The following is an 18,567-nucleotide window of genomic DNA, read 5'->3' on the forward strand; positions in this document are numbered from 1 at the left end:
GCATTTTATGTAAACATACAGAAAAATAAAAACTAAATCAGATGCCTTTGTCATAGCTAGTTATCTAATTCTTAAAATCAGTAGGGTTTTGATGCTGATGCACTTAGTGATATTCTAATTTTCATTGTTCATTTGTCTCATGAGAATCCAGTGTAAATCATATAATGGAAAAGTGACATTTTACGTAAGAAGGATTGTTGGCTGTATCCTAGTTATAGTGAAATTCTTGAAATGGAAATACCTGTCACCTTTAATATCTTTAATTTAGTATCTTTAATATCTCTATAATTTTTATTCTTTTAAACAGTTCGTTTCCCTGAAGATCTTGAGAATGACATTAGAACTTTCTTTCCTGAATATACCCATCAACTCTTTGGGGATGAGTAAGTAACTTTGCCCAATCAGTGTGGCCAATAAAAAACTTTTTTTTCTCAATCTAGAAGTCAGACTTTATTTTCTTCGCTGTTTTTTATGTAATTTACTTTAAAATAGACATTAGAATGGCATTTTTGACATTGAGATACCAGTTTACTCTACAATACCTATCACATAGTGCTGTGGATATATTAGCTCATTTAATTCTCACAACAATCTTAGCAATGGTATTATCATTCATTACATTGTACATTGGTGGAATTGAGTAGCTGCTTATGGACATATGAATGACCAAATTTCAGATTCAGGCAATCTATGAAGCCCATGTTTATAATTACCACTTTTTTCTTCCTGCTGCTTTGCTATACTGCTCTTAGTACAGAATATGCTCTCCCGAAGCTAGAAAGCTCAAGTTCTTCTATGATAAGTAAATAAGCAGTTAAAATAAATTTATTTATTTATTTATTTTAAAAAGCTCTTATTTATTTATTTGACACAGAGAGAGTCAGGCAGGCAGAGGGAGAGGGAGAAGCAAGCTGCCCTGTGGAGCAGGGAGCCAGATGCAGGGCTTGATCCGAGGACCCCGGGATCATGACCTGAGCCCAAGACAGGCACTTAACCGACTGAGACACCCAGGCACTGCAATAAATTTATTTTTAAAAACAAGGTTAAAGATATGTCCTGGGATATTCAGCACAATTCCTTTATTTCCTATAGCTTTATTACATGATTAGAATAGTCAGTTACCTTTTTTTTTTAAAACTTTTGATGCTGAAAAAACTTATTTGCAGAAAGTTGTTAAGAGTAGTACTCTATGATGGGTACTTGATGTAAGTACTGGGTGTTATAGGCAGCTGATGAATCACTGAACTCTACCTCCGAAACGAATTGTACACTGTATGTTAATTAATTGATTCAAAAAAAAAGAAGAGTAGTACTCTGTATATCCTTCATTTAGATTCACCAGTTGTTAACATTTAGTTCTATTTGCTTTAATCATTCTTTCCTATATAGATATGTTGGTATGTTGTTGAACCATTTCAGTGTTGTTTGCAGATATATCTTGATACCTTACTCCTAAATTCTTTAGTATATATTTCCTAAAAACAAGGACAGTAACCATATAATTACCAAAATTCAGGAAATTTAACAATGCTGTTACTATTTTCTGAGATATAGTCCACATTTCAAATTTTGCCAGTTGGTTTCCAATAATTCTTTTATAACAATTTTCCTCATTTTGGATCCAATCTGGAGTCACATATTGCTTTTTATTTTTTTATTATTATTATTTTTATTAAAGATTTTATTTATTTATTTATTTGACAGAGATCACAGGTAGGCAGAGAGGCAGGCAGAGAGAAAGGAGGAAGCAGGCTCCCCGCTGAGCAGAGAGCCCGATGCGAGGCTCGATCCCAGGACCCTGAGATCATGACCTGATCCGAAGGCAGAGGCTTTAACCCAGTGAGCCACCCAGGCACACCTATTTTTATTATTTTTAAGATTTTATTTTTTATTTGACAGTACAAGCAGGGGGAGCAATAGGGAGAGGGAGAAGCAGACTCCCATTAAGTAGAGATCCCAGTGCTGGAACTCCATTCCAGGACTCTAGCTGGGATCATGACCTGAGTCGAAGGCAGACGCTTAACCAACTGAGACACCCAGGCACCCCACATACTGCATTTAGTTGTCATATCTCTTTGGTCTTTACTCTGCAACAGTTCCTCAGCCTTTTTTTGTTTTTCATGACATGGACATTTTCATAGGGTATAGGTTTTTATAAGCCTTCATTTTGCGTAGTTTGTTTCTTTGTGATGAAATTCAGATAATATACATTTTTGTAGTACCACAACAGAGGTTGTATGTGTCTGTCTCAGTCTGTCACAATCAGATAGTCCATGATATTAATTTGTTCCATTGTTCATTAACTTGGATCACTTAGTTTAGAGGTATGTGTCAGTTTTCTGCACTATAAGGTTTTTCCTTTTATTATGTAATCTGTGGGGAGATACTCTGAGACTGAAAAGATCCTATTTCCCATCAGACTTTCACCCAGTAGTTTTATTTTATTTTATTTTAAGATTTTATTTATTTGACAGAGGGAGAGAGATCATGAGTAGGCAAAGCAGCAGGCAGAGAGAGGAGGGGAAGCAGGTTCCCTGCTGAGCAGAGAGCCCGATGTGGGGCTCAATCTTAGGACCCCGAGATTATGACCCGAGCGGAAGGCAGAGGCCCAACCCACTGAGCCACCCAAGCACCCCTCACCCAGTAGTTTTATTTTTATTTTTATTTTTTTAAAGATTTTATTCATCTATTTGACAGAGAGAAAGATCACAAGTAGGCGGAGAGTCAGGCAGAGAGAGAGAGAAGCAGGCTCCCGCTGAGCAAAGAGCCCGATGCGGGGCTCTATCCCAGGACACCGAGACCATGACCCGAGCCGAAGGCAGCGGCTTAATCCACTGAGCCACCCAGGCGCCCCAGTAGTTTTAAATCCGTCGATGATTCTTGCTTGAATCTTTTATTGTGGTGGCAAAATGGTGATTTTCTAACTCTGTTATACTTTCTACATTTATTGGCATTCTCTAAGGAAGAGCTTCTCTTTTCCCCCTTATGTATTTCTTTGTTTATATCAGAATAGACTCAAAGATTCTTTTTTAATCCAAGGGGTCATAATCTGCTACTGTTATTAATTATGATGGTCAAATTATCCCATTTCAAACCAGTTTTTGAATCCTTTTGATAAACCATCATCACTTGGGGGATACTTCACTTTGAAATACAATAAGATGTTCGAGATTCATCTTCTACTTACTCTACTAGTTCTGGAGTTAGCCATTTTCCCAAGGAAACCTGCTTTGTTGTAGTAGGAAAGGGTGTTTTGACATGGTTGACATTTAAAATATTGCCCTCGTGGCTATTATACTTATGTCTTATTTCATCATTGTTCACATATTTATTTAATGTGTTTAGAAATTAACAGATGTCTCTCTATAGAACAAATTTCCTCCGAACTTTTCATTATTAATGTATTGGATTGGGCATTTTATGTGCTTTTAAATATTAATAATTCTATTTTAATACATATTGATTCATGCCAAAATTTGAACCTTTTGTATTTTTTTCCTTTTGTATTTTAAATATGTTTTGTTTTATTATAAAGAGAAGAATATTTTTTGGGGGGATCTCTATCGTTAAGGAGCTATTTATTTTATTCCTTTCCTCTTCCTGCTATTTAAAATCTCTTCCTTAGGTGCATAGAATCCAGTCTTACAGATTGCTTCTCAGTGGTACTTTGTACATTCATTCTGTTTTACATGTCATTAAAAATGCTTACATACTTCCCTTCTAAGGTAGACAGGTGACAGTCACATAATCATAACCCTGTATCTTATGACTCAAGTATGACATTGGTCTTGATCCTACTTATCATTGCCACTGCATTTTATGCACATAACTTTCAGAGTCCTGGAATAGACCCTGCTTATGTTTTATTTTGGTAGCCTGGACAGAAATCTGAAAATGACACTGCTCCTTTCAGGCACTCTTCTTCAGAATTCACAAAAAAAAAAAAAAAAAAAAAAAGCTTTATTGAGATGTAATTTACCATATAATTCATCTATTTAAAGTATACAATTCGGTGATTTTTAGTATATTGTGTTGTGCAGTCATTACAGTCAATTTCAGAACATTTTGTCATTCCCACCAAAATTCCCATAACCATTAGCAGTCATTCTCTTTTTCCTCCCTTAATCTCCCCAGCCCTAGGAATCACTAACCCACCTTCTGTCTGTATAGCTTTACCTATTCTGGATATTTTAGATGCACATTTTGGAATACTCCTTTTTAAGCCAGAAAAGAGAATATCAAAGTAGAAGTGGGTTGAAAGGAGCAGGGCTGGAAAAACAGCAGCTCTAGATCTGCTTTCTGAGTTCATAGGGTGATGTAATTAGATAGGTGCTTCTACCATTTTCAGCAGCTCTGGATGTTAATGATGGAAGCAAGTGGTAAACTGGAGGAAAGACTGGGCCAAAGCTACATCTTAGCTGCTTGCCTAGCAAGGTACCAGTTTCATACCACTTGTGTCTGATTTGAAATGCCTTCTGGTACTAGTAATAGCAGAAGCAGCCACAATGATGTATTACATTTATTACATAACTTGTATGACATGCTGGTCAACATTATAAGCTGTTTATAGGAATTAAGTTGCTCATGTAACCCAAACAATGTCCCTGAGGTAGGTGCTATTATTCTCTCGTATTCTATTATTTTGAAGATTTTATTTTTATGTAATCTCTCCACCTAAGATGGGGCTTGAACTCACAACCCTGAGATCAAGAGTCATGTGCTCTACCAGCTGAGCCAGCCAGGTGCCCCTCTCTTATTTTATAAATGAGGAAAGCTGAGGCAGTTTTATTACAAGTACTTGTTTCTAAAATAAGTATGGTAAAATCTTGAAACTACCCATAAAGTTAAACTTGTTTATATAGAGAGCTAATTCTTTGTAATGACTTTGCAAAGAGTCTTTCTGGAGTCTCAGATTACTGATATTTTTCTCCCTTTCAGTGAAACTGCTTTTGGTTACAAGGGTTTGAAGATCCTGTTATACTATATTGCTGGTAGCCTGTCAACAATGTTTCGTGTTGAATATGCATCTAAAGTTGATGAGAATTTTGACTGTGTAGAGGTAAGAACAATAATAAATTTATCTTTAACTCTGCTTTCCATTTGAGTATAAAACAGGTTTTAAAATTTAAAAGCTTGAGGGAGGAGGGAAACTTTTATATAGTAGCTTTAAAACCACGGATTGGGGGCGCCTGGGTGGCTCAGTTGTTTAAAGCCTCTGCCTTCAGCTCAGGTCGTGATCTCAGGGTCCTGGGATCGAGCCCCGCATCGGGCTCTCTGTTCATCAGGGAGCCTGCTTCCCTTCCTCTCTCTGCCTGCCTCTCTGCCTACTTGTGATCTCTGTCAAATAAATAAATAAAATCTTAAAAAAAATATAAATAAAACCACGGATTGTCTTTATTTATGGAGGTAATTGCCTTCCTGTCACTACAGTTAACCTTTGATCACGATCCTTAGCCTGATCTATTTCCTGAGTGGACCTTCTCTAAAAACCCTTTACTTTTATGATCAGAGTTGTATTTTGTTTACCAACTTCTGTTTTTTTATTGTGGATATGAAAATTACTTCACTTCCCAGAAGTTAAATAAGACAGAAGGCAATAGCTAAATTTTCTACTTTTTCTTCACATAGAATTTGCCCATTTAAATTTCTCTTGCTAATTTCTGATTCTACAGATTTTGCTAACATATTTCCTTAAGAACATGGGCATTTAAGCTGATGACATAAAACTTTGAAACAAATGAACCAAAAGAGAGTAAAGGCAAAGAGAGGCATTAAAGAGAACGCATCCAGGGCAGGCTGAATTACCAGCCCTCAGGAAGCAGAGGCAGAATGATGTGACCACAAGCCAAGGAATACTGGTAGCCACCAGAATTAGAAGAACCACAGAAAAGACTCCACTGGAGTCTGGGGAGAGTGTGGCCCTGTTGACACTTTGATTTTAGTACAGTGATAGTGATTTTAGACTTTACCTCTAGGCTGTGAGAGAATAAATCTCTGTTGTTTTTTTGTTTTTGTTTTTTTAAAATAAGATTTTATTTATTTATTTGACAGAGAGACAGACAGAGATCACAAGTAGGCAGAGAGGCAGTCAGAGAGAGGAGGAAGCAGGCTCCCTGCTGAGCAGAGAGCCCGATGTGGGGCTCCATTCCAGGACCCTGGGATCATGACCTGAGCTGAAGGCAGAGGCTTAACCCACTGAGCCGCCCAGGTGCCCTAAATCTCTGTTGTTTTAAGCCTCCAAGTTTATGGTAGTTAGTTACAGCAGCCATAGAAACTAATACAGATTTTCATACCAGAAAGTGGGGTGCTACTGAAAAAAATAACTGAAACTGTAGAAATGTCTTTGGAAATGGGTTACGGGTACAAACTTGAAGAACTTTGAGGCACATGATAGAAGCGTAGACTCCCTTGAATAGATGGTTGGTAGAAATATGGACTTTAAAGGCATTGTTGGTGAAGGCTCAGAATAAAGTTAGGAGCATGGGAGAGAAAACTTGTATTCTTAGGGAATAATGTACCATCACAAATAGTATGTTGGTAGAAATAGGGATGTTGAAGAAGTCAAAGGGAAATGAAGATATTATTAGAAAATGAGGAAAGGAGATATTTGTTATATAGAGCCAGGAAGCCTAGCTGAATTGTAGCCTACATTTATATAGAAACGAGAAGATATAAGCCGTGAAGTTGGATATTTAGCTGAGGAGATGTCCAAACAAAGTATTTAAGTTGTGGGCTGGTTTCTTATGGCTTATAGTAAATGTAAGAGGAAAGGAATAGATTGTGGGAAGAACTGTAAAGCAAAAAAGATCCAGGACTTGATTTGGGAGATTCTCAGTCTATTCGGGTAGCAGAATACACTGAAATTAGGAGATTGATTGTCAGGAAAGTGTGCTTTAGAAAGAAATCCAAGAGCATGGCTAGATAACCTTTTGTTCTTTCTGAAGGGATTATGCACAGGACTCCTGGATCTCCTCAGTAATCTCAGTAAAAACCAGAAATAGAGATTGAATAAAGTCCTTTGTAGGACCATCTTATCTAATGATGTGAACCCTCTTGGCAAATACAGGTGACCTAGAAGAGTTTTAAGAATGTTCAGTCAGCAGAAACACTGCCAGTTTGAACTGACAGGTTGAGGAAAGGCTAATGAACTTCCAAAATTCTATAGGTAGGAAATGGGCTGATTGCACTACTCAGCTACAAACATGTGCTTCCCTTCAAGAAAAAGGAATAATGGCCCAGAAGGTAGAGCCACAGGCCACAGTATTCTCAGATTTTGAACACTAATGGTATTTGACCTTCTGAATTTTGAATTGCTTGGTTCCAGTGACTCCTTTTTTCCTACAGTTTTCTCCTCTTTGGAGTGGGAAACTCCATAATTTATCCTGTGCCTGTCCCACTACTATATTTTAGAAGTGGTAACTTATTTTCTAGTTTTACAGGTGGAAAAGAATTTTGCCCCATGGTGTATATCATACCCAGAGTCTATTTGAATAACTTAGATAATGACATTTTGGACTTGAGCTGATGATGGAGTGTTTGAAACTTTTGGGGATGTTGGGATGGGATGATTGTATTTTGCATGTTTGGGATAGACATGAATCTCTGAGGAATCTGAAGAAAGTTATGTTTTTTAGGGTTCTGTTTCTGGGCATTCTTATTTAAAGGCATTAAAACTTTTTTTTTAAGGTTTTATTTAAATTCCAGTTAGTTAACATACACTACAGTATTAGTTTCCAGTGTATAATATAGTGATTCAGTAATGCCATACATCACCAATGTTCATCACAGCAAGTGTACTACTCTTTAATCCCATCACCCATTTAACCTGTCCCCCTACCCACGTCCCTTCAAGGCACTGAAACTTTTCATCAAGAATTACTTCAGAGTTGATTTTTTTTTTAATGAAATGCCATTTTATCACTGAATCACATTTATAAAGTTGAAAATTGCATTCTTAGAGTAAAATCTCTTGTCACTTGAATTTAAAAATCTAGGAGGTTTTATCAGATGAGATCTGCTATATTGAGAATACTGTGCTTCACGTAACTAAGCAAAGATTTTATGTATCACTGCATTCTGATATCCTAACTCCCTTCTGTACAAGTAGTAATTCCTAACACATTAACAATTAAACTTTTTCAAGGCTTTAAACTGACTTTAAACTTCTGACTTAAATCTTTTGCCAACCTCATGCCCCAAAACTTCTTGTGACTTGGGACTGGTTGATTTGGGGTTTTTTTGGGTTTTGTTGTTGTTCTTTGTTGTTGCTGTTGTTGTTGTTAATTTTTAAAATTGTGTTTCATTGTAAGGACTTGCCCAAATTCATATGATGCTAGATAAACTAGCATGCAAAATAGGCTTATTAAAGTGGAGTTTTTTTCCTAATCATATGTTTCTTATTAGATTATTAAATTCTCAACCCCAGCTATATACTCTTATTAAAAATGCAGGTAGTAGTTTCCCTAGTGTTGTACAAAATTTACTGTTTTTGAAGATTTTGGTGTCTTTTTTTTTTTTTTTTAATGTTCCAGCTGATAGTGCTGAATTGATTTCTTCCAAAGGAACTATTGACTTAGTTATTGGTAAATCTTTCAAATACTATTTGCAGTGAAAATAGCTATGTATTTGCATTGACTTCTAATTGCTCCATTCTTGAAAACCAGGTTTTTCCATTTAGAAGTACTGTGTTATGAGTAAGGAATCAATCTTTTATAATGTCTTCTTGTGGGATTATTTGCTTCATGGTCGAAGATCATTTATTTAAATTACATGTTCAAGCAAAGATTTTTTTCCCCCTTATAAAAAAAGAATGGGTAATGGATGTGGAGGGAATGGGCTTGCCTCTTCTATCTCAGTTTGCATTGAGAATGTTCATTCCACAGTGCCTCTGTGTTCTTGATGCCAGGGAAAGAGGGGCAAGAAAACAAAATCATTCCTCTTATGGGAATGAGCTAGGAGGAACAGTCAGTAAACAAATAGTAAGTAGTGTTACGAAGAAACACTTTGCTGGTTCCTTCATAGAATGAAGAGGAGCCAATGTAATGTAATAACCTAAGGGAAGAGCCTGGTAAGAAAGACCCTGAAAGGAGAGCACTCAGAAATATCTGTTGTTAAATGATTATGGTAATGGAGAGAAGGGTAGGAGATGGTTGAAGGGGTTGGCAAAACTAGATCTTGTCAGGTAAAGAATAGTTGACAGTTAACCTTTAATAGTTAACCTTTAGAGGTTTCAAGTAGGTAAGAGTCATATGATGATCTATATTTTCAGAAGATTTTTGGGGGAGGCGCCTGGGTGGCTCAGTCGTTAAGCATCTGCCTTCGGCTCAGGTGATGATCTCAGGGTCTTGGGATCGAGCCTCACATCGGGTTCCCCCACTCAGTGGGCAGCCTGCTTCTCCCGCTCCCATTCCCCCCGCTTGTGTTCCCTCTCTTGCTGTCTCTCTCTGTCAAATAAATAAATAAAATCTTTTTTTAAAAAAGTGGGGGAGGGTTGGTTTGGCTGCTTTGCAGAGAACACACTACAGGGGGAAAGAGTAAAAGAAGGGAGACCAGAACGTTGCAGTGTTACAGGTGACACTACATTACATTTAGTTGGCTGTCTGGGGATATATTTTGAAGATAGAGCCAGTAGGATTTACTTTTAAATTAAATTTAATGAAATGGAAGAGAGAAACAAGGAGGATCCTATTGCTTACCTTTAATAATAGTACTATTAACTGAGTTAAGAAAGATTAGAGAAGTAGGTCTAAATAGGGGAAAAAAATCAAGATTTTTGTTTTAGGTATGTTATACTTGAGACTATTATATATCATATTTGAGTTTTCACAGACTATAATATGTAGTAGTATTTTTGTGTATGAAAGATCAACTCTTTTAGGTGAGGTGGTTAGAAACCATGGCATATCAGCTTAGAAGTTAATTTGCTTATTAAAATTTTGCCATTACATTAATCTCTCATTATCCATTTTTCTTTTCCAAGCTGAGTTCTCCAGTTCCATGTGAAAGTTTTTAGACACAATTGAGAAGCTTATAAAACATCCCCACTAGCCATCATCTTTAAAGGCAACATAATTATTCTGAATTTTACTACAATAAACTTTATTGTTCAGACACTTTTGGTTTGTTCCTCTTATGGTTGTCTCTGACCTTTGCTTTTTCTGATACCTCCTGACCTCTCTTTAATTGAAATAGAATTGGCATACAGAATCCTTTTAGTTTTTAGGTATATATTATAGTGATTCCATTTTTTGTTGTTGTTTAGTATCTTTATACATTATGAGTAATTCCCATGGCAAGTCCAGTTATCATCTGTCACCATACAAAGTTACTAAAATTATTGACTGCATTCCCATATGTGACATCCCCATGACTATTTTATAACTGGAATTTTGTACTTCTTAATCCTTTTCATCTATTTTGTCTATCCCCCTCAACTCCCACTCCCATTCCCCTGTCCAGTAACCAACAGTTTGTTACCTGTATATATGAATCTGTTTCTGTTTTGTCTTGTTCACTCGTTTGTTTTGTTTTTTAGATTTAATGTAGCATAATACCCTGTAGGTCCATCTGTGTTTTTGCAAATGGCAAGCTTTCATTTTATGACAGTAATATTCCATTGTGTGTGTGTGTGTGTGTGTGTGTGTGTGTGTGTGTGTGTATGTATTTAAATATATCTAATCTTTATCCATTTATCTATGATGGACACTTAGGTTGCTTCCAAATCTTGCCTATTTTAAGTAACGCTGCAGTGAACACAGGGGTGCATGTATCTCTCCAAATTGGTGTTTTCATTTTCTTCCAATAAATATCCAGAAGTGAAATTTCTGGGTTATATAGTAGTTCTTCCTTTATTTTTTTGATGAAACTTCATACCATTTTCCATACTGGCTGTACCAGTTAACATTCCCAACGACAGTGTATGATGGTACTCCACTTTTTTTTTTTTTTTTTAAGATTTATTTATTTATTTGAGAGAGATAGCAACAGAGATAGTGAGAGAGGGCAAGTGCAGGGAGGAGAGGGAGAAGCAGACTCTCTGCAGAGCACTGAGCCCGATGCCAGGCTCCATCCCAGGATCCTGGGATTATGACTTGAGCAGAAGGCAGACACTTAACCAAGTGAGCCACCTAGGTGCCCCATCTCTACTTTTTATATGATGTGATCACATTTGTTTATTTTAGCTTTTGTTGCCCTTGCCTGAGGAGACTAGTCTAAAAAAATACTGCTAAGACCAGTGTTAAAGAGCTTATTACCTGTGTTTTCTTCGAGGAGTTTTATGGTTTCAAGTCTCACATTCAAGTCTTTAACCCATTTTGAATTTATTTTTGTATGTGAGATACAAGAGTGGTCCATTTTTATTCTTTTGCATGTGGCTGTCCAGTTTGCCCAATGCTGTTTGTCAGAGAAACTGTCTTTCCCATTGCTCTTGCTTTTTTGTCATCAATTAATTGATCCTATATGTATGGGTTTATTGCTAGGCATTGCATTGATCTCTGTATCTGTTTTTGTGCCAGTACGGTACTGTTTTGATTACTCTAGCTTTGTGATCTAGTATACTATGAAATCAGGGATTTCCCCAGCATTGTTGTTCTTTCTCAGGATTGCTTTGGCTATTCAGGATCTTTTGTGGTTCCACACAAAATTTTAGGATTCTTTGTTCTAGTTCTGTGAAAAAAGCCATTGGTATTTTGAGGGAAGGTGCATTGAATCTGTAGATTGAGTAGTACAAACATTTTAATAATACTTATTCTTCTAAACCATGAGTACAGTATATCCTTCCATTTATTTGTGTTGGCTTCAGTTTCTTTTATCTTATACTTTTCAGAGCCTCCTGCTTTCTCTTGAGGTAATTTCATTGCCATTTAGTGTAAGGGTGTATGACTAAGATTGTTCAGTCTTACTAATTGCTAGCATTTCTGGGAAGAGGTTTGGCAGAGGAAGTTAAAATACATGGGTACACTTCAATCCTCTATTTTATCTTTGTCTCCCACTAATAAATGGATTGAATTTGAGAATAGTTGAGAGCAGATTTTTTAAATTTTCTGGATTCTTTAGCCTCTTATAGAAAAACCCTGTGTACTTAACAAAAATTTAATCTTGAAATGAAAAAATAATCTTTGGCAGACTAATAAATAGAGTGAAAACTCTACTTTTTTGATAATTGTGACTGTTTTTCATAATATTTTATAAAATATATGGAAAGCTTTAAAATTATACATTGAGATTTTTGTCTTAGAATGTTATATGTGATTTTTGGTAGTGTAACTCTAATGCAGTATAAATGTCAGGTAATATACGATTGAGCAAATTAAGTAGAAATGGAAATTTTTTGGCTTGTTTTTGTAGCATATCTTAGGTAATCTTAGAATTCTAGTCAATGTTAATTAAGTCTTCCACTTTAGCCACGTATAAAAGGACCACCTACTTAACATGCCTTTTTTAATCACTGTTTCAAAAATAACTCAACATAGACAAATTTACACAAATGGTGCTGTTTAGGAAAAGATGCTGAAGGTGTAATTTGATTTTCAAATGTGGATAAATACAAATAAAGTGTAAATATATTTATGTCATATCAGGCTACCCATTATTTTCAGGCACATCGCTTTATGTGGTGGTGAGAAAAAGCAAAAATTCCTTCATGGGAACATAAAGTACAGAACATTGGAAGTTGAAAAGACCATAGTGAGAGAGTATACAATCTAAAACATTTCATCATGACTCACCTCAGAACTAAATAGAATAATTATCTTTGTAACATTCCTTTTCTAAAAAGTTTGGAAAATATTTGTAAGGCATGTCTTTATTAGTTAAGTAGATCAGATTATATTCTGGATTCTTGATCTATTCAGCTTAATTTCTTTTTCTTTTTTTTTTTAAACAGGTTTGGTTTTTTGTTTTAATTTTTTTAAAGTAGGCTCCATGTCCAGTGTAGAGCCCAGCACAGCTTGAACTCATGACCCTGAGATCAAGACCCAAGCTGACATCAAGAATCAGATGCTTAATCAACTGAACCACTCAGGCGCCCCTTCTTATCTTGTCTATATTTTTCCATAAGTTTAATTAAAGTGTAAAATAATATCCTTGCAGGTAGGGAATTTTTTTGATCTTCAGAAATAGAATCTGAACTTTCAGCTACAAGCATTGGAACTAAAGAGTTCAGTTAATCTTTGATTCAACTTTGAATTTTAAAAAGATGAGATAGGGAGGGGGTGCCTGGCTGGCTTGGTCACTAAAGCATGCAACTTTTTTTTTAAGATCTATTTATTTTAGAGAGAGAGTGCGTGCACACACTTGCATGAGGGTGTGGGGGGAGGGAGAAAGGGAGAGAGACACTCAGGCAGACTCCATGCTGAGCCTGGAGCCCGAGGTGGGGCTCAATCCCATGACCCTGAGATCACAACTTGAGCCAAAATCAAGTCAGACACTCAACTGACTGTGCTGCCCAGGTGCCTGGAGCAAGCGACTGTTGATCTAGGGGTTGTGAGTTCAAGCCCCATCTTGGGCTTAGAGCCTACTAAGATAAGTAAATGAATAAAATTTTTAAAAATAAATAAAGTTCTTTTTCAAATGATGAGATGGCTTTTTCTGTAGTGATGATTTTATTATGGGGCCAATAATCCAATATGAAAATGAATATTTAACTGAACTGAATTAGAAGAGTACAGCTCTCTAAAACAAGTAGTTATAGGACTTTTTTCCTTCTTAAAACAGAACCTATTTCGTAGAGAAATGCATACATTTTTCCTCTAGTGAAGCAAGATTCTGAATTCTGGGTTTGAAGAGCCCTTTGGTTTTATGTTCTATATTTTATGTAATATATCTGATACACATTTTCTCTAACCTATTATGTATAAGAGTCCTTGTGTTTAAACTTAGCCTTTTATTCTCCTGTAAAAGTTCTTAAAGTAATGTGTAAACTTGCCTAGAGCAAAATATTTATTTGAAGATACTTATGATGATATGTAGGTATCCTTTGAAGGCTGAAAGTTAACTCTCTTTCAGCTTTGTTGAGCTCAAATCTTTGCGTTGCTCTGTCTTCCACCAGAACCACTACTTGAAACTTAAGAGTTTCTAAGAAATCTTTGAAGTACATTTGATGCGAGGTATGTGGAGTTATTTGATCATACTTTGCAGTGCCTTGTTGAGAAAACAGTATACAGGGAAAGTTTTTAAAAGTTAAAATTAAGTACACTATAAATGCTTTGAAGTGTTTTCCTTTAAACTGATAGATTATAAACCTCTTTATTTAAAAGTAGCATTTCTTGACTTTTTTTTTTTTTTTTTTAACCTTGAACTAAAATTGTACTACTTTACCCATTACTGCTTTGGATTTTAATTGCCACACAACAGACCCATTAAAACTATTCCTTATTATTACAGTTTCCTCATATAATTATTGAAATTGTATTTATTCTATAAAATATGTTTAAGATGGTCTCTTCACATTAGATAGCAGTTTAAACAAAAAATATCAAATGCAGTTTATTTGGTTTACAGGGTAAATGAATACTTACTAGAAATAAGCTGTTGGGTAAAATAATGAAGAGCTTTATTTTAAATATTAGCTCTTTTTTATAGCTATAAACAAGTTATGTATAAATGTTGGTGCTACCAGAGCATTGAAAATAAAACCTGTTTGTGATAAACTCTGTCCTTGGTTCTCTATCCTAAAATGTAACTGAATGATAATAAAGTGCTATTCATCTGCAGGTGCATTGCTTCTACTTAGTTAAAAGATGGTTGAAAGGACAGGAATTAGTAGCATGTTGTATTAGCCTTTTGTAGTGTATTTTGTCCTAAGCATCTTAATTTCCCTGTTTTGAATGCTAAGTAGCAAGGGTCTTGGTTTAGAACTAATACCCATCATGCATGTAAACGGTATGAAAGAGCTGCTTAGTAAGTTAACACAAAGTGTTCTTGTGTCAGTCCTTGTGGAAATAGATACAATACAAACATTACAGCTGAACTCACGGCAAACTCCATTAAGTAAAAACCTGGCCTCATTGTTCAGGAAAAAGTTTGAATAGAATGCAAGCTCATTTTGTTGAATGTAATGTCAGGCTTTTAGGGACTGTATTGAGGGATAAGGTTTTGTTAAGTTGAGACCAATTCATTAAGTTTTATTGCCTGGTGAGAAGCAGTAATACTTTATTGTAAGACTTCATCAAATATTCATGGTTAAAGAGAAGTAGTAAATGTATTCAATCAAGTGGTCTTTTGGGGTTTTGAAAGGGATTATGAAGTCTGCTCAGCTGATAGTTTTAACATTCATTGAGGTTGTTTAACAAGGGTAATTTTAGTCTCTGAGTTTAATTTTGTTGTCCAGGCTTGTCTCTTTTTACTGTCACAAATCCAAGTCTATAAAAATTGTGTCACATTATAGAGATGAGTGGATAATATATCCATTCATATAAATTATGTATGTCCTAAGAGGGTATATTTTTTAGATTGTCGTGTTAATACTGAGTTTAATGTATAAAGGAGTTATGACCTGTCTACTTGTTCATTGTGAGTTTGCAATTTGTTTAGTCAGACTATAGCCTCACCTTACCACTGCTTGTGATCATCTCATGTCTTGGATAATACGGTCTCCTTGATATACATAAAATAATAAGCAGCCTTTTGTTTGGGGCAGTTCAAATTGTCCTGAAAGGATATAGTCAGCATTTTGTAGATATTAGAAATTTCAGTAGCATTGTCCTCATTCTTGTTCTTGATTTCAGGCTACCTGTCTGTTCTTTCTTATTTCTGTATTAAACTTATGTTCATCTCAGATTTGGAAGATAATCTCTTGTGCACACAAAACTTATCCTTTTCCAGCTCTCCATGTGTTTACTTCTTTAACTGTGAGCTGCAGTTTTGTGAGTTTTGTGAGTTTTGTCCATTTCAAAGAAATTAAGCATATTTAATTAAAAGTCAAATTTGTTACTAATTTTTTCTTATGCCTTTTAACCTCTATTCTTTAGGCAGATGATGTTGAGGGGAAAATTAGACAAATCATCCCACCTGGATTTTGTACAAACACAAATGATTTTCTCTCTTTGCTGGAAAAGGAAGTTGATTTCAAGCCATTTGGAACCTTACTTCATACATACTCTGTTCTCAGTCCAACAGGAGGGGAAAACTTTACCTTTCAGATATACAAGGTAAAGATAAATCTGAATATTTCTTGGGTAAAAGTGCTCCATTTGCCTGAAACTTGTATGCTGTTCTGTTGTGTTATTTTCAGTGACTCATTTCCAGCTTCAGGAAACAAGTTTCTGTCAGCATTAAAAACAAAGATCTATTTTGTATGTGTGTCTGTGTACACATCTTAATCTGAGACTTCTAAACATTTTCCCACAGGATAGTTTTGTGTTCTACAGACTTTCACTTACCTCTGTGATGAGTTTCACCTGACTTTTCCTGGCTTTTTCCCTAGGCTGACATGACATGTAGAGGCTTTCGAGAATATCATGAAAGGCTTCAGACCTTTTTGATGTGGTTTATTGAAACTGCTAGCTTTATTGACGTGGATGATGAAAGATGGCACTACTTTCTAGTGTAAGTACAGTTCTAAAGCAACAGTAGACCTTATTACCTCCACAAAGCCAGCATTTTAATTGTGGCGGCCCAATTATTGGGACAGTATAATGATATTTTTCCCAGGAAAGAAAAACTATTGTTTATGAGGCTTGAGTTTTCCTTCATTATGCTTTCGGAGACCTTGAGAATAGAGCTGAATTAAATGCTGTTGTCCGTTAGGACCCTGAATGTAGGCTTAAACAGTAAAATGAGCTTTGCCTGTGTTTTCTTTTACTTGCCACCTATTCATCTTTATAATAGGCAAGTGCACTGAAGTGATGTAAAGAGGTCTGATTTATCCAAGTTGCTGCACACCAATTAAGTGAATTGTACATTCAGAACATAGCAGGTGTACCCATTGGGCCCTCACAGAGTAGCTTGCTGACACTGAAAATTCAGTCAGAGAATGGAAAAGAAAATGGACACTGCATGGGAGCGCGACTGTAATTGACCTGCTTGGCTTTCTGTTTTATCTGCAGATTTGAGAAGTATAATAAGGATGGAGCTACGCTCTTTGCGACCGTAGGCTACATGACAGTCTATAATTACTATGTGTACCCAGACAAAACCCGGCCACGTGTAAGGTAATTGGCGGTGTAACACGTGCCTTGTCTTTTATTTCAGAAGAAGGAACTGCTGAAGTTTCCAATACTTGTTATAATAGTGTTGATTTGTTTAAAAAAATCACCATTATTCATTGGCTATGTACTGATTTATTTCATTGTTCCCTTTGCAACTGTGGAAGATTAAACCAATTTTGAGTATCTCAATAATTTTTGGATTTCTTGAAGGTCGACTGAAAAAAAACCCCACTAACTTTAAAATGTTCTTAATACACAGTGATTTGCAGTTTTAAACAGATCATATTGTGGGATATTTTAATTTTACAATCATTTCTTTACTGTAGTCAGATGCTGATACTGACTCCATTTCAAGGTCAAGGCCATGGTGCTCAACTTCTTGAAACAGTTCATAGATACTACATTGCATCTCCTTCTGTTCTTGATATTACAGGTATGTAAAATTTGATTTGTTACTGAAAGACCCTTCCTAAAGAATCTCTTCTTTACTGATTAATTTTGGTTTTGTCAAAAATAACTTATGTTTTAAATAACAACCTTCTCTTGGGGTATTTTTAGAACCATGTAAAGATTGCTTAGAGTTACATTTTAAGTTACAAGCCTTTGGTGGGATTGGATTGTATATCCAAGTAAGAAGTGCTTTATGAATTGAACAAATTGAAGATAATGAATTGAATATATATTAGGGAAATTATGGTTAGGCATATGTACTTTGTAAGTGTGTTGTGACTTATTTCAGCTTATCTGGCCAACCATTGCATTGCTCAGAGGCCTTGCTCTAATTTTCATGTAGGGGAAGAATATTCTAAACCTTGCTGAGAAAGAAGAATCAAGGCAAATAATTCCTGAATAGAATACACATTTCTCAAGGCATGTGTTTTTTATTCCTAAAATGCATGCCTTCACACCAGCAGTTTATAAAGTGAAATGCAAGGCTATTTGTTTTGGAAACATCTTTCATTATGAATTAGCCAGAGAAGAAGTATTGTGAATAGGATGCTTAGGAGAAGGAGAGAGACTCTTCTTTTAAAGCCATCATTAGATGGAGTTACAGATGATAGTATATAAATGTGAGTTAGCACAGAGCAAAGAGCCCCAGGAACATTTATGTTGTCAATATTTTCTTTTCCCTGAGTAACACTGTTTCAAATTTGTTAACTCAGAAAGTTGCTGATTAAACTGAAAATCACCCCTTTTTTTTTTAATGAAAAATATTGTACCAGATATTCATACCCAAATTAGGTATTACATTTTATTAATTCATAACAGTCTGAGCACATTTTGTTTTTAAAACTATACTGCTTAACACTAAAATTTAATTTGTTTAAAAAATGCTGTTTTAGAATTTTATTTTACTACTTTGTATAAAGACACCAAAAAAAAAAAAGTACTGGATATGGGATTAATAAGAATATAAGTA

The 18,567-nt window shown here is 35.5% G+C and overlaps 2 protein-coding genes across 3 annotated transcripts in view; one reads left to right on the top strand and one right to left on the bottom strand.

The window, feature by feature from the left end:
- Nucleotides 1-18,567, bottom strand: part of SLC25A12 (solute carrier family 25 member 12) — a 198,758-nt gene that overhangs the window by 139,391 nt on the left and 40,800 nt on the right. The gene's annotated exons all lie outside the window — the stretch shown is intronic.
- Nucleotides 1-18,567, top strand: part of HAT1 (histone acetyltransferase 1) — a 60,923-nt gene that overhangs the window by 16,783 nt on the left and 25,573 nt on the right. For both annotated transcript variants that reach the window (XM_032355947.1, XM_032355949.1), the window contains exons 3-8: nucleotides 308-383; nucleotides 4,939-5,059; nucleotides 15,969-16,148; nucleotides 16,424-16,545; nucleotides 17,046-17,150; nucleotides 17,474-17,580. In XM_032355947.1, coding sequence (XP_032211838.1) covers nucleotides 308-383; nucleotides 4,939-5,059; nucleotides 15,969-16,148; nucleotides 16,424-16,545; nucleotides 17,046-17,150; nucleotides 17,474-17,580 — 711 coding nt within the window. The remainder of the gene's footprint in view (nucleotides 1-307; nucleotides 384-4,938; nucleotides 5,060-15,968; nucleotides 16,149-16,423; nucleotides 16,546-17,045; nucleotides 17,151-17,473; nucleotides 17,581-18,567) is intronic.

The sequence above is a fragment of the Mustela erminea genome, chromosome 8, assembly GCF_009829155.1.
Source record: "Mustela erminea isolate mMusErm1 chromosome 8, mMusErm1.Pri, whole genome shotgun sequence".
Lineage (NCBI taxonomy): Eukaryota > Metazoa > Chordata > Mammalia > Carnivora > Mustelidae > Mustela > Mustela erminea.